The sequence below is a fragment of the Lytechinus variegatus genome, chromosome 4, assembly GCF_018143015.1.
Source record: "Lytechinus variegatus isolate NC3 chromosome 4, Lvar_3.0, whole genome shotgun sequence".
Lineage (NCBI taxonomy): Eukaryota > Metazoa > Echinodermata > Echinoidea > Temnopleuroida > Toxopneustidae > Lytechinus > Lytechinus variegatus.
In genome coordinates, this window is record NC_054743.1 from 57,542,582 (window position 1) to 57,568,727 (window position 26,146).

General features: G+C 40.9%; 1 protein-coding gene across 1 annotated transcript in view; it reads left to right on the forward strand.

Moving 5' to 3' along the window:
* The window catches only part of LOC121413102 (dystrophin-like), a 146,587-nt gene that overhangs the window by 66,563 nt on the left and 53,878 nt on the right, over positions 1-26,146 (forward strand). Inside the window, exons 10-30 of the mRNA XM_041605867.1 lie at positions 460-641; positions 2,306-2,461; positions 2,900-3,081; positions 5,070-5,214; positions 6,091-6,181; positions 6,544-6,782; positions 7,517-7,699; positions 8,256-8,609; positions 9,218-9,305; positions 10,793-11,037; positions 12,419-12,748; positions 13,120-13,335; positions 13,805-13,918; positions 14,250-14,463; positions 15,437-15,552; positions 16,342-16,626; positions 17,348-17,500; positions 17,983-18,144; positions 18,862-18,990; positions 19,670-19,843; positions 20,789-20,959. Of these exons, the coding sequence (XP_041461801.1) occupies positions 460-641; positions 2,306-2,461; positions 2,900-3,081; positions 5,070-5,214; positions 6,091-6,181; positions 6,544-6,782; positions 7,517-7,699; positions 8,256-8,609; positions 9,218-9,305; positions 10,793-11,037; positions 12,419-12,748; positions 13,120-13,335; positions 13,805-13,918; positions 14,250-14,463; positions 15,437-15,552; positions 16,342-16,626; positions 17,348-17,500; positions 17,983-18,144; positions 18,862-18,990; positions 19,670-19,843; positions 20,789-20,959 (3,929 nt within the window). The remainder of the gene's footprint in view (positions 1-459; positions 642-2,305; positions 2,462-2,899; positions 3,082-5,069; positions 5,215-6,090; positions 6,182-6,543; positions 6,783-7,516; positions 7,700-8,255; positions 8,610-9,217; positions 9,306-10,792; positions 11,038-12,418; positions 12,749-13,119; positions 13,336-13,804; positions 13,919-14,249; positions 14,464-15,436; positions 15,553-16,341; positions 16,627-17,347; positions 17,501-17,982; positions 18,145-18,861; positions 18,991-19,669; positions 19,844-20,788; positions 20,960-26,146) is intronic.

A 26,146-nucleotide genomic window follows, 5' to 3' on the forward strand; every position in this document is an offset into this window, starting at 1 on the left:
GATCCGATGACCGATATATATTTCTAAAGCGATTCACGTCATTCAGATGTATTAAGTGCTTCTGTATTATATGAACGAGACTGAAATGTAGTTGGATATTACTACCGATTAGCATAGTTTGAGCAGGGCAATATTTTACTATTGCCTGGATAGAATTTATACTCTAGAAATATAAAAAATTCTTGTCCCTCAATGATCTTCAGCCTATAGGCCTAATATTTTCACTTCAGGGCGATATTTTTTGCCAATGCCCTCCTGAGCAGTAATTTCATGTACATGTATATTAGTATCATTATTATTTTGCGTCCGTTCTTGTTGATTTCAGATGTCAATGTCGATGTACCTAATAAGAAGTCTGTTATAATGTATTTGACATCCCAAAGCTTCTTGATACAAGAGACTGACCGAGTAGTAGGATATTAGTAGTATTCATTTTTTTGTATTCTCTCTTGATTTCAGACATCAATGTCGGTGTACCTGATAAGAAGTCTGTGTTAATGTATGTAACGTCCCTTTATAAAGTACTATCGACACAAAGCACCTTGATACAAGAGACTGACCGTGTAGTCGGTTCACAAACTTCGCTCAATCTCAGTCGCAGTTCAGCGCAGGAGAGTTTTACCACTGCATCGCCGGACCTAGTAAGTTGATTCAGTGAGATACAACGGAGCAAACTGATAACATTTGGAGGCTAATTAAAGTGCTTTGTAATGTATGCGGGATTGGAAAGATCAAGCTACATATATGTTGTGAAGGAACAATTGTATTCCAGTATTCCTTGAATGATTCAAGTTTTCCAATCATAATAAAATGATCATTGCAATACATGTATTAAGGCCACCGCACACCTTATGACTATTTGAGATCCAATTTTAGAATTTAACGTAGAAGAATTCGATGCTTATATTGAGACATGGAATATCTTACTGTGTAATGTTCTAAATCCTTGTACGAATACCTATGTTCAAATCCGTGACTATGCCATCATCCCTCTTAGAATAAAAGTGAATTTAATATCTTGTCGTAATGAAGTCATAGCAGTCATACGATTGGCTAAGATTTGAAACTAATTTGGCCTTTACTCCAAAATAAAGGTGTGCAATCTTTCAAAATGGCTATATTAGTATTCTTTCAATCAATTTTAACCCCAAATAAAATGATATGTTCCATTCACATTTTCAGAAAATGAGCAAAATGCGATTTGTTCCAAAATCGGATCGCGAACAGTCGTAAGGTGTGCCATGGCCTTTAGTCAGAAATTCACAAATCAATTCAAGTTTCATTAATGGTGTTCTCTGGCACAGGAGCCTACAGCACTTTATACTGTACTTAATAATTGACTTCATGGTAGTTCATTGCCTCTCTGAAAGAATCAATGCCCCACAAAGTTACAATTATACCAAAAAGGTATATTCTTACTATTTTTGTTCTGTGCGGTCCTAATCAGATATGAGTGAGATCGATATAGAAAGCTACCGGGGAATGAAGTGACTGTCGTAGCCTCTATGTTAACCCTATCTAGGCCGGGAGGGGGGGCCTCCGAGGCCCTCAACGAATCGTGTGATATTTTCACTGCGCGAAATGTTTTGACCGCGTTGCTCGCTGACTTTTTACTTTCAAGTCTTGCGCAACTTTTGAGACCACTTTTGTGTCGCCCAGGTACGTGGTTCCGAAATTACGCAACATTATGTAAGTGCATGTTAGACCAAAAATTGCTCAAATAAAATGGTTTTGTGTACAAAGTCAATGCAAATAGTGTTTTCAACCAAAATTCATAAATGTAAGATTATTTTTAGTTTTGCTGGTCTAAATGTATTTATTTCATGCTTTTTATGATCACAGAAGAGTCCCCAATGAATTTCATTGAAAAAACAATGAAAAACAAAAGTTAAAAAAAACATTGAAATACATAAGAAATTGCAAAAAACAATATAATACATAAGAAAATGATTTGATATCGCAATTTTTTTCATGTGCATTTGCTAAGAACACCACAAAGAGTTTCTATACCAAAAATGAGTACATTTGGCTCTTTATTTAGGGAATTAGAGGAAAAAGTATGAGTTCGCGTACTAATTACGCATAAATTAGCATGATCACTTAATAGCGATTCGCATAAAATAAATTATTATACAATTTTGTAGATGTCCCAGGCAACCTGCGTGCCATATGAACTCCCAAAATACCCCGGCCTAGATAGGGTTAAAGGAGATTGTTGATAACTTATATAGAGAGAGCAGTTCTATATCAAGCCTCCATGATGTGTTTCTGAAACTCTTCTGTATCCCGTTTTCATTTTGTGTAGTCCTTATCCGACATGAGTGAAATAGATATAGAGAGTTACCAGGGGAACATGGAGACTGTCCTGGCCTGGCTCCTGAACGCAGAGAGCCACCTGGAGCACGAGGAGGAGGTCTCCAGCAACGTGGATGAGGTTAAGGAGCAGTTTCATGTACATGAGGTACGGAGAAGATGGGTGATTTTCAGGGATGATGATGGTGACGATGATGAGGAGGATAATGATGTTGATGGTGGTGAAAAATTATGATGGTGGTTGTGATGGTGATGATGATGATAATGATGATGATGATGGTGATGATGATGATGATAAGGATGATGATGATAAGGATGATGATGATGGTGATTGTGATGATGATGATGATGATGATAATGATGATGGTGATGATGATGATGATGATGATGATAATGGTGGTGGTGATGATGATGATAAGGATGATGTTGATGATGATGATGATGATAATGGTGGTGATGATGATGATAAGGATGATGATGATGAATCGGTGGTGTTGATGATGATGATGATGATAAGGATGATGATGAAGGTGATGATGATGATAAGATAATGTTGATGATGATGATAAACTTGTTCACCCTTCAGAAATTCATGGTGGAGCTGATGACCCATCAGAACAGCGTAGGGAATGCCCTACAGGAGGGTAACCACCTCATCATAGAAGGAAAGGTCAACGAGGAAGAGGAGAGTGAGATACGAGAGCAGATGACCCTGCTCAACAGCCGCTGGGAAGCCCTCAGGTTATCAGCTATGGAAAGACAGTCACTGTGAGATATGATTATGAAAGTAGCAACATTTTATACAACCATATAAACCTAACAATACAACAGTAGCATGTTCATTGATCTATCTCAGTGCAATTCAATGTTCTCGTTATTCGCATGAAACATGCACAAGTATATACTTAGATAAAAACAATATTTTGCATTTTATTTTCAACTTCAACAACAGTTCCAAAGATATCAACAATAAAACCTCACTAAGAAGAATAACAAAAAATTTGTCAGTTAAAAGAATGGGTGATTTCAAGTACGGTGTTCAGTGTTGGTGTTGGTGTTGAGAGCGTGAAAAGGCTGCTGAACCGAGCTCCAACACCGAGCTGAGTTCAGAGGAGCGATACCAATCGCGTTATCGATATCCTATGACGTCACGCCTCTGCGCAGCTGATCATTTCAACCTTACGTGAGAAATTCTCGACGACGAAAGTGAAATCGAGAAGAAATTGCATTAAAATCTTATCGTACAGAATGCACAGGTTAAAATCACTGCAATAATCAGAAAGCATAAATATTATTTTTCATTGAAATGTGTAAAACTAATGATTTGCGCTCATCTTAACTGTAGTAGATAATTTTACGGGGGTGTTTCATCGTGTTCGCCTCCTGTTCGTGAACTACAGTTCATCAACACCAACACCGAACTTGAAATCACGATTTCCCCAATCCCTGGGGGTTGGTGTTGGTGAATGGGGAAATTGCACGTAGATCGTCAACACCAGCTGTAATGCTCGGTTCAGCAGACAACATTCAACACCAGAGCTCAACACAAACTGCCGGAAATACGTCATATTTTCCGAGGTCAATCCCAACACCAGCGTGATTTCAAGTACGGTGTTGTAGCTGGTGTTGGTGTTGTCCCAACACCAACACCAGATTTCAACAACGTACTTGAAATCACCCAATATCAACAAAGATTATCTAAATAATGATATCAGCAGCAATACACATAGACATTTCAAACAAAGTCAACAAAAGAACATCAACAGCAACAAGATTGATATAAACAGAACAACAACAATGATATAAGCGCAATAATATCAACAAAAGAACAACAACATCAACATCAGTAATATTAATCTAATGGGGCGCTATTTATGGTAATTATCAGCTATGGAAGAGTAATGAATCCTAGCAACGCTAACAGCAGCAGTCATAACAGCAATAATACCAACAACACTGATTGTTAAAATGATAAAAACGTATTAGAATTGGTGATGTGAGTTCTGCCTCACATTTCAGAACACTGATGTTGATGAGCTATGTTGCTTTATTTGTTAATAATAATAATAAGATTTTTGAAAGTCTTGACAGAGGTACATTTTTTTATGTCTTCAGTAAGGCTATTCCACAAAGTTGGGCATGCAAAAGCAAATGATCTTTCCCCCAAGATATTGGAACTTTTGGAATAACAAGGTAGCCGCAAAGACCTACTTGGTCTGTAGTAACTGTTAAATGAAAGACTGTATTGTGGTGCTGATCCAAGAATCTTATGAAAAGCAAGCAACAAAATCTTAAAGATTTTGTGCGATATTTGATAGGGAGCCAGTGCAGGCTTACTTATGTGTAATCTATAACTTTCATATATCATAATTATGTTCTCTTAAGTGGAAGCGTGGTGGTGTAGCGGTTCTGACTCTTGCCTTGTAATCATAGGGTCGTGCGTTCGAATCCCACCATGGTCTAGCATCCTTTGGCAAGGCGTTAATCCACACTTTGCCACTCTTGACCCAGCTGTTAAATGGGTACCCGGTAGGATGTGAAAGCCTATATGTAGTATGCCTAGCAATTGAGTCTTGGAACTTTTGTTGGAATGCTCCCCAGGGAGTGGAGAAGGTGCATACATTGTATGCAGGCATGCAAGGATCCGATGACCGGGGTAATAATATGTCTGTAAAGGGCTTAGAGTCGTCGTTCTGATGTATTAAGCGCTATAAAAATGCGGAATATTATTATTATATTTTGGAATGTTTGCATAGATTACATGAAGTACTAATGCAGCTGCAACAGAAGCAACTCAAAGACCTGAGGGACTGGCTCACAAAGACAGAACAGTTCATCGACGACAGAAGCTTCATCGGCGATTGCTTGGAAGCCGTAGATAAACAGATCAATGATCTGCGGGTGAGTTCGTCTGATAGTTGACGTCTCTTGTTGGCTTGAAAACTCTGGGAAATATCATTTCTTAAAGTGTATGGAATGTATGCCACTTCCATATGAAAATTACGAAAACCCCCCATGCATAGGAGCAGTTCAGAAGCATACACAGGATTTTGGAATGCGGGGGGGGGGTTGAGTTGAATGAAAATTTGACAAGTAAAAAAAAGAAGAATTTCACCACAAAAATGAGAAAAATTAGGTGTTTTCGTACCAAAAAATCAAGCGAACCCCACATGCATGTATGTGCCTGCATATGAGTCAAGATATGGGTTGGTTAATGGTCTTGCAGAGTTGAATATAGTCACAGTATTGCACGCTTTTTCTGCATTGATATGAGTCATGTAAAATACATAGGACAGGTAATGTGCCAAAATGTTGCATGCCAACATGTAAAGCTGTTGGGGGGGAGGATGTTTGACAAAGAGTTCAGCTTGACTTAGAGGCATACTTAAATGCCAACGTGCATGATATATAACACGCAATCTTATTGATTATCATGCAGTAGTGTGTGTCCTCTTGGCATGCTTTGACCAATGGGGTGATGCCTTTTATACTGAAGGCAAATGGGAATTGAAGTGTGACTTTACACTCAAATCTTTGTGAAACACCTCTCCAGAAGGTAATTAATACAAGATTTTATTATTTCGAAAAGAGGCTTGTATATGTTTATAATAATTCTTTAAAACGATGATGCTTTTTATACCGCACGCAACTTGGAATGCATGCACACTCAAAACTTTGTGAAACACCTCTCAGGAAGGTAATTGATACTAAGTATTATTGTATCGAATAGCTGATTTTTTGTTAAATATTTCTTCTTTTTTTTATTGTTATCAACAGGATCTTCAAGAGGACCTTGAGAAACAGCAAAGACAGGTCAATTCACTATCTCACATGGTGGTCGTAGTCGATGAGAGCAGCCCAGAAAATGGTAGGTTTCCTATGAATTCACCCCCTCAAATTAGTACGGACTCTGGGCGGATCAGATTGGTGCGGATCTAGGCCCTGTCTTTAAAATCAATCTCAAAATTGTAATTGATCTAAAGTTGTATGGTTTAGAGATAGGATTGTTTGATCAATCACTTTGGTTGTGATTTGGATCTATTGTAAATCCTTGTAAGAGCTCTTATTTGAGAATCATGAAGGTATTCTTGAATGATTGTGGTACCTGAAAATGCTGGTTCTGAGGGTGCATCTTGCACTAATGTGGCAATATGGATACTGATAGTTAATGTACACTCTTAGATGCATATTTTTTTGTCCCAATTTTAATCTTCGATCTTTTCATGGCAGCAACGGCAGTTCTAGAGGAACAGCTGACCAGTCTTGGAGAGCGTTGGGCCAGCGTCTGCCAGTGGACCGAGCAACAGTGGTCAGTACTCCAGGATGTCCAGCTGCAGTGGCAGCGGTACGTAGATGCCCAGAGGCAGTTTGAGGCCTGGTTGAGCAAGGCCGAATCCTCCTTGGCCATCATGAGACTGACCCAGCCGCACTCGGACACCGACGCCATGGAGATGCTCAAGAAGATCAAGGTACAGTTCTTCCATCGATACCCTAGGGAGTGCTTCATGTAACACATAGTCAGTGATTTTCACTGACTGTTTGTTATAAGCTACCAAAATCCTTTCATCTGATTGGCTCGGAGTGAATTAGCCAGTAAAATTACTGATTATTTGTTTGTGAAACACTCCTTAGAAGTGAATGTAATGGATGTTTATGAAGCTTCAGAGGCAGTTTTGATACCGATACAGAATTTAATAGAACTAATAACATTCATGAATTTCCACCATATTGTTGAAAAGTTTGATTGTTTCTTCTACCTAAGAAATTATGTCAGAGCATCTCCATTTAAGTAGCAAACTAAAGCTCTTAATAATGAAATAAAAGTATCTTGCTTTTATATATTGCTGAATGCATAAGGATGATGTCTATAAATGCCTTTTAAGATAATTTTTTTACAAATTATTACTTATGGTTGAAAGTGCTTTTGAAGGATTCGGAAAAGGGACTTGGACAAGAGACTTGGTAATGAACAATAATGTCTTCTCAAAGGGCACTAGTTCACACATGACATTCTGTATGTAAATTGGGTTCTTGATCTATCAAAGTTCTTAGTGAGATTTTACAATGACAAGAGCGTGGACTTAAGCATGGTGAGGCAGTAAAGCCTTACTTGATATAGTATTTTATCATAAGGAAGTACATGTAGTTCATCCAGGAGTTTCCATTCTTCGAGATCTTGATCTGTTTTGTTTCCACACTTTAGGCCCTGGAACAGGAGCTTGAGCTGCAGCATGGTGAGTTTGGTCGTCTAAACACACTGGCTCAGAACATCGTACAACACCTTGATGAAGACCATCCTGGAGTTTCCAACATCCAGACTGCCTTAGAGGAGTTCTCACAGCGATGGGACAGCATCGTCCAGCAGATGGAGAACCAGTCCAAAGTGGTGAGTGTTCTAATCGCTTCTTGTTCACGTTCTTCCTGTTCTTCTTGTTCTCTTGCTTCTTGTTTTTGTTTGTGCTCTCCCTTTACTCACCTGCCCTCTGCCGCTTCCATTTCCTCTCCCCTTTCCCTGCCTTCTTTTCTCTGCTTTTCATACTTTTCCTTTCTGTCCTCTTCCTCTTCTTTGTCTTTTCTCTCTGTTTCCTTCTACTCGTCCTCATTCTTCTCCTGTTTCTTTCTCCACCTCCTCCTTCTCCACCTCATTCTTCTCCACCTTCTCCACCCCTCCTTCATTTCCTCCTCTCCTTTCTTCTTCTCCACCTCCTCATCCCTTTCCTCCACCTCGTTCTTCTCCTTCTCCTCCACCCTCTTTTTCTTCTCCACCTCCCCCTTCTTTTCTTCCCTCTCCTTCTCTTTCTCTGAATCCTTCATTGTCATCTCTGCCTTCTTCCACTCTTAGTTTGTGCCCTTATTTGCTTGACTTGGTCCTCTTGCTTATGCCCTATGCCTTTCTAAATCGTTGTATGAAGCTTCATAATGATTTTAACATATCTCTGCAGGTTGCTGACAGTGGCTTCAGCCTCAACGTTGTGCCCATCACCGATGAGATCAACTCCACCGCCATGACCACCACCTATGCTCAGAACGATGCGGTTGTCACGGAAACCCTCGTCACCAAGACCATCCACCAGACCGTCCATGTATCCTCTCCTTCCCCCGACTCCTCTGTGACTCCTCCCCCGCTTGGCCTGGCCAAGAAGAGGACCAGTGAGGACAGCGAGTTGAGACGGCGGTTCGATGGGGAGCTGGGCAGTCTGGTGGCGTGGGTGGAGGACACCGAGCAGAAGATCATGTCCGAGGATGAACCGACCCCGGACACTCCGGACCTCGATCTCTGCAAGACAATTTATGAGGTGAGTTTTAGAGTTTAATTTGATTAAAAATGAACTGAGCTGGGGATTTTCCCGACCTCTATCTGTGCAAGACAACTTATGAGGTAAGTTATGAGTTGAATTTGATTTAAAATTAAATGAGCTAGTGATATTCCCGACCTCAATCTGTGCAAGACAATTTACAAGTTAAGTTAAGAGTTGAATTAGATGGAAAATGAACTCTGGTGGGGAGCATTTCCTGAAGAGTTTTGTCAATGACTTTCAGTGGCTCACCTGCTCTCTGCCAGTCAGATGCAAGGATTTCTTGTTGCTTACCATGAAAATCACTGACAATAATAGTAGCAAGACACTCCCCAGGGGCGAACTAAATGAACTGAACACAACCTTACTTATTATATTGAACTGAAGTGTTCTCACCTGAACTTAGCTCAGCTGAGCTGATATGTGTAGTACTGAACTGGACATTACTAAATTGATTGATATGAACTGATGTGGATGGAGCTAGTATGATTGAGCAGATGTGAAATGACTTGAAATGAACTGACTGACTGTCATCACCCAATCTTTTTTCATTTCTCTTTTATTGTCTTCCATTTATTTAAAGAATCGTTTTGTTCTTTATGTTTCAGAACCTTGACCATGACTGGGAGGAAAGAAAGAGTAGGGTGAAGACAGTATCAGAGCTTGCTGATAAGCTGATAGATATCACCAACGAAGGTAATATATGGGATCGGTTGTCTGTCCGTCTGTCCTTTCTTCTATCTGTCTGTCCATCTGCCTTTCCACCCATCCGTTCATTTGTATGTCTATCTGTCTTCCCTGTTTTTGTTCTACGAGTACTAAAAATTGTTTGATGGATCAACTTCAAACATGATGCAAGTATGCGCATAGTACTAGTAGTGATGATGATTTTGTTAGTTTTTTGGGTGTCGAGGTCAAAGGTCACAGAAATTGCTACATACTGTACTGAAATATCCTTGTTTTGGGGATAAATAATTAACTTTTTGAGGGTTTAATTTCAAAACTCTGCATATGTTTTATATGCATGTGGATGTGGCAAAGTTTTGATGAGGTTATGGGGTAAAAAGGTCAGAGGTTAAAGATGACTGAAGTCATTACATACCCCAAAATATCTTGTTCTCGTGATAACTTAACTGTTTGAGGGTTCAACCGCAAACTTGGCTCATTTACATGTATGTATATGGGAGTGGTGGTGATCTGATTACATTTTGGGGTCCAGAGGTTAACCCTATCTAGGCCGGGGTATTTTGGGAGTTCATATGGCCAGGGGGGGGGGCCTCCCAGGCCCCCCTTGAGATCTCGCCCGTTGACCGCGCCGAAAATTGGCACGCAGTTGTCTGGGATATAATCTACAAAACTGTATAGTAATTTATTTCATGCGAATCGTTATTACGTAATTATGCTAATTTATGCGTAATTAGTATGCGAAATCATACTTTTTCCTCTAACTCCATAAATAAAGCTCCAAATGTTCTAATTTTTGGCATAGAAACTCTTTGTGATGTTAATAACAAGTGTACATGAAAAAAATTGTGATATCAGATCAATTCCATATGTATTATATTGTTTTTTGCAATTTCTTATGTATTTCTTTGTTTTTTGGACCTTTTGTTTTTCATTGTTTTTTCAATGAAATTCATTGGGGACTCTTCTAAGATCATAAACAGCATAAAATACATACATTTAGGCCAGCAAAACTAAAAATAATCATACATTTCGCAAGATGATTTTTGGTTGAAAACACAATTTACATTGACTTTGTACTTTGGACATGCACTTACATAACGTTGCGTAACTTCGGAACCGCGTACCCGGGTGAAGCAAAATTGGTCTCAAAAGTTGCGCAAGACTTGAAAGTAAAAAGTCAGCGAGCAGCGCGGTCAAAAAATTTCGCGCGTGGAAAATATAGTGCGACTCGTTGAGGGGTGGGGGCCTCCAAGGCGCCCCCCCCCCCCGTCCTAGATAGGGTTAAAGGTCATCGAGATCAATAAATACCCATTAATATATAGTTCTCGCAGTAACTAAAAAGAAAGTTTAAGGGTTTAATTTCTAACTTAGCTCATGTATGCATCATATCTTTGCTTCTATGCCAGCAATTGCTTGGACGGAATGTATCTTACAAAAGTCATGAAGCTTGAATCTTTTTCTGACATAAAACATTCTTACCTTTCCTCAATCTGTAGATGGTGCCTCACCAGAGCAAATCCAGCATTCGGTGAAGAGTTTCCAGAATCGCTGGAACGACATCCACCTGATGCTGGAGGACCGGAAGCGAAAGCTGGACCAGGCGGTGCGCCACCAGGAGTTTGAAACGGAGCTAAAGCGATTGAAGAAGGCCGTGGAACCCATCCGGCAGTGGCTTGACGAGGACCTGGGACCAGTCGCCGAGGATTTGCAGAGGATCAAGATGCAACTAGACCAGTGCAGGGTTAGTGTTGTTAGGCGGAATCGATTTTCATTGCTATCAGTTGAGGATCTTTGAAAAAACTTCAAACAGCCAAGCTGGAATTCAAAGCATTTGTGTTAGTCTAACTATTTAGGTCGTATTAGCTTGTTTCATTGCATTATGTTTGACTGCGTTTGCATTACGAAAATTTTCCGTTTGATTCTCGACCTCACTTCGGACTGCAAACTGCGGTCGTATACCCCGTTTTGCGTTTGGGAAATCTCAAACAACTTTTCCAACCCCGATAAACCCATCTTGGCCAGGTAATCCCCTTGTCTCGATTTCACCACCACGGGCCAGCTAAACGAGCGTTGAGCCAAGGACGAAATGATAAACAACAGCTGTGCTATTACGTAAGACTTGTCTGCCTGTAGAAGGATCTTCGGAATGAAATTATTGTATTCGATATTAATCACGTTTTCAAAGGCATATTACATTCAGACATCCAATACTAGTCTATTTTCAATTTCGAACGAAGAAAATCGACCTCGAAATAAGGAAAGTAGGAAGAGAGGGAGAGAAAGAAAGAAAGAAAGGAAGAAAAAAGTTTCTATCAATGCGTGTATACATGGAACTCCATGCACTCACCAGAACACACATTGCAATCCATCGTGTGTGGCCCCCTGCTGTGACCGTTGATGCTGGGGTGTATTATCTTCGGACCGAGGTCAAGAAACAGGTGTTTCTATACTTAAATTTCATGCTTGAGGGCAATAGGGTTTTGAGAAGAGATTTGATGATAAGGGAAACTTGGGGTATACTGCTCTTAAACACAAGATTTTCGTTATGTCTGCGTTCAGGCAATGTGCAAGCCAAAGACGCAAAGGTGTGGGCCAGGCCTATGGCTTCATCACACCCAATTTTGTCATGGTCTGGCGAGGTGCCAAGGATGAGCGGTCCAAGGCACCCGACTACACCATGAAAGTCATGGGTTCGATTCTCGTTACGGCCCTTGATCAAGATATTTGTGTATTCATTGCTCTTATATCTTGCATCAGATAAATTGACATTTCTTTATGCATTATTGATATAAATGTGTGCATGTGTTATAAATCACTTGCAGAGGATTAGGTTGTAACTGTTCTTGTGATCAGTTTGGTTACCTGATATGAGAGAAGGGATGATTGGGGGCATTTCTATTGAATGTTCCCACAAACAGACGTTTATTATAGGACAAACAATAAAAACCTGTGCATCAAACCATAATGAATCATTGTTTTTATGATCTATTGCACAGGTTTCCAATTGCTATACCCAACATCATCTGAAACTTTCTTTTATTAGCCAGAGATAAATAAAAAGTGTTGTTCTGAAGAAATTAATTGTGTCCACTCACCCTGTCAACATTCATTCTTCCATCCAGGCCAAACAGACCGAACTATCAATCAATGCCAGCCACATGGAGCGACTATCCACTTCCGCCGCTGCCCTGGTCACCTTCGACTCCACCCTCTCGCGCTCCACCAACCGAGACCTCAAGGAGTTCCGCCGTCTCTGGGACAGCATCAGGGAGCGCCTCGATGAGCGGGAGAAACTCCTGACGGAGGCAATGAACAGCGCCCCGCCTGCGCGGTACCTTGAAGCCCTGAGGGCACTCACCCAGTGGTTGGCCAGCGTCCAGGAGGCATTGAAGGAGGAAGAGGTCTTTGTCTCCGATCTGGATGAACTTGAGGACCAGTTGCAAAGATACAAGGTATGGAGTATTGATGCGTGTTTGTTGACCCTAGTTTACATTGTGAATGCCTAAAGCTCAAATTTATGCTATATCAACATTCCTCTTCATAAATGGATCCATTTAAAACCTGTCTAAAAATTTTGGGAAAGGGTCAGTAAAAATTCTTTAAAAAAATGGTTTATTGGAGATTGGAGGAAAGTTGTGTTGCAGCCAGAGGCTGAATATAACAGGTGTTCAAAGAATGTTAATTTGCATAAGCTTCGCAAGTACAAAACAATAACTACCGTTAGTATAGTGAATAAAATATGAATATTAATTAATGACTAACACAAATTATAAGAAGTTACATTACGTAATTTCTACTTTTTACCTTCACCTTATCCATATAGGAGGTTGAAACAACCATCGGTGAGCAGCGTTCCAGCTACGACTATGTTAATAGGACAGGTAAGGAGCTTGTAGTGGCCGCCAGGACTTCTAAACAGGCTGAAAACATCCAGAAGGATGTAACTCAACTGAATAGAAACTGGGAAGATGTGACCAGGCTGTGCGAGGACAGAAAGGCGTTACTTGATAGGTCTATCAATGAGCTTCGACTGTGGTTGGTAAGTGTAGCCCCATTTATAGTATTCAATGTCATCATCAATATTGAAATAATTATGAACATGAAAATGGTCTGGAACCCTCCCCCCCCTCCCCCCGAAACGTTTAACTCGACTAAAAGGAAAAGATTCACAAGCTTGAAGAGATTTATTTGCAGTTCTGAATAATAACAATATATTTAGCACTCACATCCACCTTACATGTATGCGTTCATGGTGCTCCTTTATTACCCTGGCTAAGCTAGTCTATTTTTTCCGGAGCTTCCAGATTTTTTGAGGAATTGCTTCTTGCTGGTACCCATTTAATCACCTGGGTTGAATGCAGCATGTTGTGGATCAATTTCTTGCTGAACGAAATCAAGTCATGCCTGGGATTCGAACTCACGACCCTCTGTTTCAAAGTCCAAAGACTAATCCACCGGCCACAAACCTCCACAATATTATTTTGTTTCTTTCTTCCTTATTCTTCTAGGATGAAGTGAGTGGTCTAACCAGTTGGATGGATGACCTTGACGTGTTCTTCTCAGCGGAAGAGGTTGCCCTTGGTGATATGGATGTTCTCAAAGACCAACTAGATCAAAGCAAGGTATTTAGTGCTTATATATCATAGTGAGTGATTTGCCGTAAAATAGCGGACATACTGAAGCTTTTCAGCATGCACTCATCTGAATAAAATCACACAAATGACCAGAAAGCTAGAGCGAAACAATATATAATTGAACGGAAAGAGACAGTGGATGCTAAATGGTGATCTGTGATTGGCTCAAGCGATCTTTTTTTTCTAATGATTGAGTGATTTTTCCTGGATGATTTTCTTAATTGCCATATGAACAATATTAAGTACACTGCACATGAAATTTCATGATATATTTAATGAGAACTTTAAGTAATATACACCAATGTCTTTCATTTCCCAGTGCCTTGAAGATGATATCAAAACCTTGCAGTCCAACATGGATAACATCCTTGAGACGGGAGAGCGGCTGATTCGGGACGGTGACCCGGCTTTCTCGTCCCGCACTCGAGGAGAGCTGGATGACCTCCACCAGAGATGGAAGCAGGTCACGGGCCTCGCCGCGGATCATCGGACGAACCTCACTGAAGCATACCAAAGATGTCAAACTCTGAAAGGTGAGTGATGTCTATATGCCTCTGATTTGTCCGTCCAACACAATGAGACAGGAAGAGAATTAGGGAGGGAGGGAGGCTGGGGAAGGGAGCGTTGGGTTAGGAGAGGCAATTTTTATTCCCTAAATACTGAATATTATGAGAGAGGAAATAGAGAAAGAAGGAAGGGAGAGAGATAGAGACAAAGAGCTAAAGAAAATTACAAATACTACCCCAAATATTGTAAATGTGGATTAGATTATTCAAAATACCAACAACAACAAAATTGTATTCAAAAGGTAGGTCCACCTTAACAAATTTATTTTCAAAATACAGAAACAAATATTCTATCAGTTGATCAAAATGCTAAATTTCATTTGAAAATCTTTGTAAAATGCCATAACTTTTTATATTTCTCATCCGATTTTTATAAAATTGCAGTGTATGTTTTCTCTCTCTCTTTTCATTGAAATCGACTTTTCTATTTGTTTGATGGACTTGCCCTTTGATGATGAATAATATTGTAGATTCTAAACTGCGTGTTCGAGGAGGAGGGGACGTCCAAAGAGGACATGGAAGAGACAAGTGGTGGAGGAGAGTAGAAGGGTTGGGATGAGGATGGAGGATGCACCGAATCTTGCAAAGTGGAGGGAGGTGACAAGAGGGATTGCTGCGAGTGTGTGGTGAATCAGACCACGCCCGTTCAATACGGATTTAAAACTGGGGGTGTTTCACAAAGATTTAAGTATGACTTAAGTCACACTTAAATGCCGACGCGTACATGATATGCAATGCGCGATCTTATTGATCAATACGCTGTAGTGCGCGTCCTCTTGGCATGATCTGACCAATGCTGTCATGCCTTTTATACTGCGCGCAACTAGACATTTAAGTGCGACTCTAAGTCATACTTAAATCTTTGTGAAACACCCCCCTGGTTTGATGATGACAATTTTGTATTTTATGGTACTTTTTCTGTATTTATTCCCATTGTTAGCTTACATGCAAGAGTTGACAAGCTGTTTAGATCGTTGTGAAGCCGACCTCGGTCCCAGCAAGAAGCTCTCCATCCAGGATCCAGCCGAGATCCAAACACAGCTTAAGAAATATTCCGTAAGTTGATGGATTTAACAAGGCATTTCCTCATCTTTATTGTTTGTTGAATGAATTTTAGGTGGCTCTTCTACAATTAAAGTTGTGAAAGGGATGTTTTTGATGCTGTTAGTTGTAGCCATGTATTCTGTGACTTTGTTACAAAGAGACGTGAAATTTTAAAGCTTCCTGGTGAAGTGGTCTCACCAGTTTGACCAGTGCTCAGACCAGTGATCTGATCTGTAACCAGACTGATGTCTTTTTGGATCCCATACTTCAATATTGATGAAAGATGGCTCCAGTCCATGACCACAAATTCAGTTCCTGTGACCAACAAATACCAACAAGTTTACTGACATGTAATAAAGAAGAAGACACTTGCCTTGTAATTAGAGCTTCACATGTTCTACTTCCACCCCAGTCGAATGTCCTTTGTCACTAAAATGATTGATTGAAGTGTGGTAGATGGAGTCATTCAACCATGTTCTAACCAATGCAGTCATAATTTAAGTGTGATCTCTAGTTATCCTTGAATATTTTGACCCCCTCCCCCAGTTCTATCAAGGACGCAACATTTGCTCCTTCGATAATTGCTCCAGGCTTAATTTCGTCTAAGAGGTATGGTTAGGGTTAAAGTTGCAATAGGGTTTATTTTTGGTTTAGGGGAGGGTATAGTGTTAACTCAGGGTTGAAGTTGGTCACTTGATTAGTTTATGGAATTTAATGTGGAGCTATTGTCGCCGTAGCAAATCTAACCTTTTATCAAGGCCTGTGTACCATCATGAGTCTTCACCATGTTTCTTCCGCTAGAGTGCCTTGGAGGAGCTTCAACTCAAAGAGAAGGTCGTCACCGACCTCCAGGAGGTCGCTGAAAAAATCAACCAAAGTTCAGAGGTCATGTCTTCGGTCGACAGGTGGACGGTGATGAAATCCCAGGTGGCTACCAAGCACAGTATCCTGTCGGATGCCTCCGGGAGTTGGAAGAAACTGAAGCAGATGCTGACGGAGGAAGTGATCTGGATGGACGGCTTTGAAAAGAAACTTGGGAACCCGTCCAGCAGTCTGGATGCAGAGGAGATATCGGAGGAGATTGATGTGAGTAAAGGAACCGTAGTGATGATTATGATGAAGATGGAGATGATAATTGTTGATGATGATGGTGATGATGATGGTGGTGGTGGTGGTGGTGGTGATGGTGGTGATGATGATGATGATTATGATGGTGGTGGTAGTGATGGTGGTAGTGATGATGATGATGATTATAGTGGTGGTGGTAGTGATGATGATGATGATGGTGATGATAATGATGATGATGGTGGTGGTGCTGATGATGATGATGGTGGTGATGGTGATCGTGGTCGTGATGATAATGATGATGATGATGATAATGATGATGACAATGAAAATGTTGATGATGATGCGGATGATGATGACGATGATGTTTTTGGTGATAATGATAGTGATGATGATGGTGGAGATTGAAGTAATGATAATGATGTCAGTGATGCTGCTGCTGCTGATGATGATGATGTCGATGTTGATGATAGTTAGATTGACGATATCATTAGTAATTGTGATCATTATGATGATGGCTGACTTCTGTGATGAGAAGTTTAGGAATAATATTGGGGAGTTGTTAATCTCATTCATGAACATCTTTGAGGTGGGCCTAAATAGTAGTAGTCATCAAAACCTAATGTTCTTTAATTAAAAAGTTTGGGTATTAGGGAAAATACTATAAATAACAATAACCTATCTGACTGCTGATGATGATAATTTGATGATGATCACAAACAAATCTTTTCTTTTCTTTCAGGCTCTGGAATCCACCGTTATGAAGCATGTTGGAGACAACAAAGACCTCATCACAGAGCTTGCTGATAACCTCATTGCCCAGGGCATAATGACTGTCACCATCGAAAGAGAAGTCAAGCAGTTCAAAGAAAGGACTGAAGAAATCTCTCAGCAGGTAGGATAAATATTCTTGATGATGATGGTGATGATGATGAGGATGATGATGATGGTGATGATGATGATGATGATGATGGTGATAATGATTATGGTGATGATGATGATGATGGTGGTGATGATGATGATGATGATGATGATGATGGTGGTGGTGATGATGGTGATGATGATGATGGTGGTGATGATAATGATGGTGACGATTATGATGATGACGATAGTGATGATGATAATTATGATAATAGCAACAATGATGGTGGTTATTATGACATCAACGATGATGATGCTGTCAATCATATTGATGATGATTATGCTAATAACAAAAAAATAATTCTATATTACATCATTCCGTTGCATATTGGTAAAACGTTGTGTGTTTGACTGACTGCTATCTTGTCTCTAGAAAACTCAAACCAATTATCATTACAATTCTAATTAATGAAACACATTTTCCACTTTAATTCTCTTATCATTTGCCCACCCCAGGCCAAGACAAGACAAGAGAAACTAGAAAACAATGTCCAGCTTCTTCAGCGGCTTGAGAAGGACATGCTGACCCTTCAGAATTGGATATCTTCAGCTGACCGTACCCTCAATGCTCGTCTGACCGCTCGGTTATCGGCCATCGATCTGCCTGATGAGTATGAGGTAAGGATGACCATCTTTTCTGTCTTGCATAGCGCACATTGTTAGACATGACTTGTTTTAATTTTTTTTAAGTTGTCAAATAGGTACTGATTTTTATGAAATTGCTGAAGTATTACCAAAAATGGTGGCATTTTGTGTCAGAATTCCTGATTGGCACATGTACAATTAGATGGAATTAGGAGTACAAAAACGCCAAGTAACTTCTATAATTACAAATAAATGATATCCTTCTTTTATTGTATGATCTAACTCACTTTGTAAATAAAATGCTGTTCTATAAAATCAATGTTTGCAAAAATTGGCACTGTATTAATCGAGGAGGAAAATGTTCTTTAATTTGGGATTATGTGTGGAGCGTTGTGGCCCAGTGGATTAGTCTTCTGACTTTGAAACTGAGGGTCGTGGGTTTGTATCCCAGGCATGGCGTAATTTCCTTCAGCAAGAAATTCATCCACATTGTGCTGCACTCAACCCAGGTGAGGTGCATGGGTACCTGGCAGGAATTCCTTGAAATGCCACCGCGCTGTAAAAGGCTGCGGGGCTATAGCCGGGGTAATCATATCCAATTCCTTTGGAAGCGCATAGGGACGTTATGACATAATGTGATATGCGCTATACAAGAATTGCGTCATTATTATCATATAGGGATTATCAACATGTATCTAAGCGATGGTACTTGTAGAAGAGAACTGAAGATTTTGTTTCCTTTCTTGACAGCAATGGAAGGTTGAACTGGACATGAGGGAATCTGAATTCATTAATATCAACACGAGGGCGCGAGCCCTGATGGAACAAACCGCTTCATCTGCAAATCAGAGACTACAGCAACAAGTGGAGATTCTTAGGGTAAGAACTATTCACCAAGATTCATGGGGGTCGTGGTCTAGTGGTTATGACCCTTTCAATCTGAGGGACGTGGGTTTGATTCTTAGCCATTGTGTGTTTTCCTTCTGCAAGAGATTTACCCAAATTGGGCTGCACTCAACTCAGGTGAGGTGAATGGGTACCCAGTAGGAAGAAATTTCTTGAATGCCAAAGTGCCTATATAGGCAGCGCAGCTAAAGCCGGGTTAGTAATAGCAGCACTTTACATCATCACTCAAGAAGTGCTCTATAAATCCAGCTTTTCCTCCTCTTCTTGTTCTTTTCCTCTTGCTCCTCCTTCAATTTGATTTCATTATATTATCCCGCCGTAGCACTCAATGTCCTTAGGCAAGTCATTTATCTCCATTTGCCTCTCTCCATCCAGGTACCCATTCACTATTCTGTTGGTACATGTAATTCTTTCTGCTCCTGATGCAGAAAGAGACAAAAGGTATAGGCACATAGTTGCAGTAAATGTGTACCCAGTAGGAAGGATGTCTATGTATTTTGGAACATGGTATAAAGCATTGAATATAAAGAGATGGAAATTATTATGATAATAAGGGTAAAGATTAATTGATTAGAAGGTGTCAAATGGACATGTCACACAACAATATTCTGTTAATAGCAAAGATTTCTTGATAACTTGTCTTTTTCTGCAGAAAAACCTAGATGACGTCCACAGCAAGTTCCGTAGGTTCCAGAAGCCGGCCGACTTTGAGCCCAAGATGGCCCACGTCAAGGAGATCTTGGACTCAGTCATGGAGGGTATTGGAGTCCTGGAACTGCGCAATGGGGAACCAGAGGTGATCCAGACCCAGCTTGATGCTTGTATGGTGAGTCCTGGGTTCAAATCTTTTCTTCTTGGTAATACATGTACATAAGTGTAATCATAAAGAGGACCTGTATTTCATACAAGTACTTTTTTCTGAAAGTTTACCATACTAAGATTGTTTCCCAATCAATCATTTTAAGCATTTTAAAATCATGCTTTTGATGGTAGGTACAATAATAACAAAGTTTAAGACCACAAGTGTCGGTTTTTATGAAACTGGGTCCTTGAACATGGCTTAACAGCCATTCAAAATCAAGGTTTTCAGTAATGGCAAAGTAATGGTAAAGTCTTCCTGAAATTGGGCCTTGCTGAAAATTATTGCTTTATGTCTCATACAGCTTTAGTTTTGAATTTTTCTCTATCTCCTTTCTTATCTTACCCCCTTCTCTCACTTATTCTTATTATCTCTCTACCTTTTCTCTCATTCTATGCCCCACAATTTCTGGTATGGTGGTATAATATGGTATTTATTCAATCAAGAAAATTGGAAAAGCAGTCCGAAGGCTGAAATATCCAGTGTACATGTAAACAATGGCAGAATGCGATATTCATAATGCTACATTGTGAGCAGAATATTACATCTTATCGATTTTTCATATTACACATAAAAGATATACCAGGAAAAAAATGTATCTTTGGCTCTTCCAATGTAGTCAGATTTTATTTTATTTTTTTGGGGGTTCTCTCTGATTTCTTATAATATTTTAAAGGAACCTGCAGACTTCACAAACTGCTTTCCATGTAGGTTCCTTGATATTTCACACCCTTTAATTGTCATTGTTAATAATCTGCTGTCATTATTTGTTTTTACTGAATTACTTTGCCTCACTCTATTATGTACTATTACAATCAAATGTTTTGTATTGTACTGTGTTCATATTTGTTTTTTTTTTTGGTGAAGTATGAGGAAAAATTCACACCATATGTTTTTTTTGGCTATTCACAGGGTTTCTACAAGACGATGAGCGAGGTGAAACCGGAGGTGGAGTATGTGATCAAGACAGGACGAGCCTTGGTAGAGAGGGAGCGGGGAGAAGCTCAACTACAGCTCACTGAACGACTGAACAAACTCAAGAAACAGTACAACGACCTGGGGGCAAAGGTCACGGATGGAAAGGTCAGTTAGATCAGATTTTATTCGCTAAACCATTATGTCTTTCAGTGCTTAGATGATAATGAGGACTTTTATTGTTGGATTTTTTAAATCGACTATGACAGGGAACCATTTAAAAGTAAATTCTAGTGATAACGATGTCAAAATGAGTTATTTGTACAGAATCCAATAAAATGACCATCCTAGTGTCTGCATGTATACAGTTTAATAGAAAATGAGACTTGTGTGGTTAGAAATGAAGATGAATAAAGGTAAATCCCAGTTGTGTCAACGATTTCAAAATGAGTTTGTACAGAATCCAGTGAAATGACTACCCAATCGTCTGTATACATAGATAAGAAAACCTTTTGCAAGAACATAAAAAGTGAGACGTCAGTTGATCCGAGTATAGCTTAGGATGGGTTTAGTTAACCGTGACCGAGTCAACGTTCAACATAAAATACAAAGCATCGTAAGTGTTCAACACATATGACATGTATGGAACGCCAAAAGGTGTGATACTATAAATACAAGTAACTCATACTTGCATTTGTCAAAGGATTCTTGGAGATGTTGTGTTTATGCCGAGAAATTTCCAAAATAAGCATTGAATACCATCAAATTGCCAGATCTTTTTTTTTCAAGCAATGATAATACACTGTCCCACATGTGCTTAAATCTGTATTGGAGATCTTCAGTGTGATTGTTTTTCAGTTTTGTTTTCATGATTTCCCAAAGTTCAGATCATGTAACTGTACCATGGCTAGATTTAAGTTGATTTAGTGCAATTTATATATTTTCTATTAATTTCATTTATTCGGTTGAAAACATAGATACATGACACAGAAGTCCAAGGACTGAACTGAGCATGTTTACAAATATTACAACATAATTGTAGATGAAAATTAATATTAAAGGTATTGTTTAACTTTGTGAGCAGCCGATTTAAAAAATTCTCAAACCAAGATGAAACATGTGTACCAGTGCATGTATTAGAACTAATAAACCCTGAAAACAACCATTATTGACAATGAAAAGCTAAAACTACAAGGCAAACCCTGATTTTGTAAATAGGCGTCTTATAGACGCCTGAATAGTACACATAAGTGTATGGGATGAAATTAAGATGGTGTTTCCGGTCACTTTATTTTTCAATTTTTGAAGCACTAAATAATTATTTTCGAATGCAATTTTTTCTGGGCTTCATTTTTGTAACATATCCTAGACACAGGTGACAAGTGTGACCTTCTAGCTCAGATTTTTTAAAAGTCAAACCAATGTTAACCAATCACTTTAACAACCAAAACAGTCCACTGAACATCGAGCAAGGAAAATATAAATGCATTCAACAAGAAAACTGTTTACAGAATTTCTCATGAAATCAGTGATTGGCTGCAACTATAGGTGCTAAGCTGTAATAAATCAGTTTATTTAAGATAAGACAAGATAAGATTTTACTAAACTCTATCTACCCCCGATAAAAAGTGCATGAAATGCATTTTTGAGCCAAACCCTTCTTGTGTGCTGTTTGTGGCGATTCCATGCTAGAAATATCAGCCATTTTCACAACATTTTTTCAACCTGCTGTCCAAACTATCGAGGAACTTCATTTTTTTTTCTGGTAATGTTAAAGTACGTACTACCTGGGCAGTCATGTAAAAAAATGACAACCAGCAAAAACATGCTTTACATTGATGAACTATGGGTGAAAATGTTGCGTGTCGTACAGCAAATTTCTGAGTCCCGTACGACACACAACATTATTTACTACACTGCGCTATACTTACCTATACCATCTCATCAAATTGCTATTCGTTACCCTAACTCGAATAGCCACCGGTAAAAAACTCCCCGAAAAAGGCTAACTGCATTCAGGTAGCCTGGGAAACCCGTCACGGAACGAGACCCATAAAACCCGGTCTCCGCATATAAGCCTCCTCTTTCGTTACCGCGACGTCGCTGAGTAAACGTTTAGCCACCGCGCTTCAGTGCTTTTCTTTTGAATCACGATGTCTGAAGAAATAACTGACATGAACATTAATTCCCAAGCCTCCCCAAATCTCAATCAAGGGGAGAATAACTCGGTCAAGACAAAGCCGAGGGTCAATATTTCGGCCAAGACAAAGCCGAAAAATAATGATAAGGCGGCCAAGACAAAGCCGAAGAACAAGAATCCTAACACTAATAACCCGGCCAAGACAACGCCGGCTAATACCTCTACACAATCAGACACCCAGTACCATAGGCGGGAGGTAGACAAGGGTATGGATAAATCGGAAGAGACTGTTTACACTCCTTCCGATCGGGGTAGCTCCTCATCAAAGAATAGGGCGGGCAAGAAGAGGCCTCGCGATGACCACTCGTGTTCTCATGACAATCAGACTCAAAGTCTTGACCCACTACAACCCCCTGTAATTCAGAAAAAGAGCCGACTGGCCCAGGATTGTGACAGGTCAGTCCATTCATTGCCAGACCCCGCCGAGGCGGGTAGTTGGATCTTGCAAGCCTTGCAGGCGGCCCTCCCCCAGCGGGCGCCGCCATCGACCCGTCCAGACCCCGACCCTCTGGATTTGCTTACCGCCAGCCCGGCAAGTAATAGACAAAGTCGCCCGAGACAACGGGCTAATGAAGACTCGACTCATTCTAGACGTAGAGAGAGGTCTAGATCGCCTCGTAACGGTCGCAGAGTGGGGGCTAATGATAACTCGCCTCGTATTAGCCGTAGAGAAAAAGTATTTTCCATTGTGGGAGAATCTGATTCGGAATTTGATTACCACCGACCTGTTACATCTCGCAGAAGAGATTGGGGCGATTTCTCACCATCTAATTCTAATAGCAGCCCCGCGCATTCCCTCCAAGCTGCCCAGCATATGGGATTCGAACGAGGACAATCACCATTGGGGGTACGAGAGAGTTCTGACATACACGAACGCGATACTCCGGCTAGTGGGAACAGGCATCAGTCAGCCCTGATCTTGACTAAATACTGCCCTCAACTTCGGGCCGAAGACAATACTAGTAGCGAAACTGAGCGAGAGAAGTCAATCTTCCGCCTGAACTCGTCACTTACTCGTTCGGACGAAGTCAGTCCGGCGAATAAGATGGATGCCCCGTATAAATCCTGCTTTCGGGGCCTAGATAAGCAACACTCTCGGCTTAAACCGATCAGTAAAGAAGTGTCGAGGGATTATCGATTTGCCGCTCAAGACTTTGAGGATTTTTTGTGCACACCTTCGGTCCCGGACGTTGCTTTCCGCGTCGGGGATGCGGGAGCGAGGAAGTCTAGATCGGGCCGTAACCCTCTCCGCGGCTCAAGCTACCGCTCAGCCGACTATCAGCTTGCATCGCTGGACGCGGCCGCCCGGAGCAGTATGAGACTCGCGATGTACCAGGGGTGCCTGTTAACCGCTCTTAGTGAGGCTGAGCGGCTTGGAGTCTCTACCGGTGACAAAAACTTATTGTTAGAATCACTCACAAAGATTGCTGATCTCCAGTATGAGCAAGCAGCAAGATCAACTCTACTATGCTCGAGGGCAAGAAGAGCCAAAGTTTTAGATGCCCTCAAGATTGAAAAAGAGGCAGCAAGACTGCTCAATAAGCTCCCTTGTGAAGGTAAGGACTTGTTTCATGGACATTTTCAAGATGTTTTGGATGAGTCTATTTCAGCCAGCACCACAGCTGACAAGACTTTTTATAGGCTCTCTTCGAGTAGACCTAGCCCGCCAGGCACCGCTAATGCTAGACAGGGCCAGGCCCAGAGACCCCCCTTTGCTAGCTCTAGCTCCAGACCCCAGCCCCAGGCCTACAATGAACATAAGGGGTCATCCCTCTCCTTCTTCCCTCGCTCTGGTGTTGACGCCAGGATTGAAAGGGGCCGCGGGGAAAGTCATAGGAAACCTCGGGGTGGAGGTCGGGGCCGCCAGGCCCACTTTCAGCGCACCGAATTTAGGGCCCCCACTCAAAACCGGGACTTTTGACAATCAAACACTAGTCATTCCCCACCTTCAGCAAGTCCCAGTAGGGGGAAGACTTTTTCTTTGCTTACAGAACTGGGAAAAGATAACCAAAGACAAATTTGTTCTAGAGATACTAAGATCGGGATACAATCCAAATTTCCCAAGAGTAATTCATCCTTCCCATTTTCGACAACAGACCCCCATACCAAGGGATCCTTCACGCCGAGAGGCTCTCCAATCAGAAATACAGTCTCTACTCCACAAAGGAGCTATCATAACAGTCCCAGACCACAAGTCCCTCATCCTCTCCCCCGTTTTCCTGGTAAAGAAACGCTCCGGGGGTTTTCGCATGATAATCAACCTAAAGAAGATAAACAAACTCCTCCCAGATCAAACATTCAGAATGGAGTCCCTTACAACTATCCTACCTCTGATAAAACCCAATCAATGGGCAGTCACTATAGACCTCAAAGACGCTTATTATCATGTTCCTATAGCCCCAGAGGCCTGCAAGTTTCTGGGCTTCAAAGTAGGAGACGTTTGTTATCAGTTCATAGCCCTTCCGTTCGGCCTAAAGCCTGCCCCAAGGATATTTTCCCGACTGGTGAGAGTCCTCGCCGCAGAGTTAAGAAGGCGAGGCATTACTATCTTCTGTTACCTGGACGTCTGGCTCCTCCTCGGCCCTTCCAGGACCTCTCTTGCCTACAACGTAAGCGTTGTCCGAAAGCTGGCTTCGGATCTAGGTTTTCTGATCAACAAAGAAAAATCAAGGTTCACACCAACAAGATCACCAGAGTTTCTAGGGGCGATAATATCCATCCCAAACTTAATAGTTCGCCCTTCCCCTCACAGAATAAAGAAGATCCAGTCAGTAGGTGCAGAGCTCTACTCAAACTCATGCTCGCCAGCCAGAACTTGGCAAATTTTCCTCGGTCTATTAGCAAGCCTAGTGGATCTAATCCCGCAGTGCAGACGACATATGAGGCCACTCCAACTGCACTTCCTGAGACACTTCAGGCCCAGAATTCACCCCAGGGACCATCTTGTTCCCATGACAGATGCGATGATGCATGCAATTCATCTGTGGTCAGCATGTCGATTTCTGAACCAAGGGAAGCAAACTCAGAACCCAAAACCAACCCTCACCCTAACGACCGATGCTTCAAAGCTGGGTTGGGGAGCACACATGGGGAAATTCAAAGCCTCCGGCCAATGGCAAGAAAGAGATTCAGCACAGCATATCAATGTTCTAGAA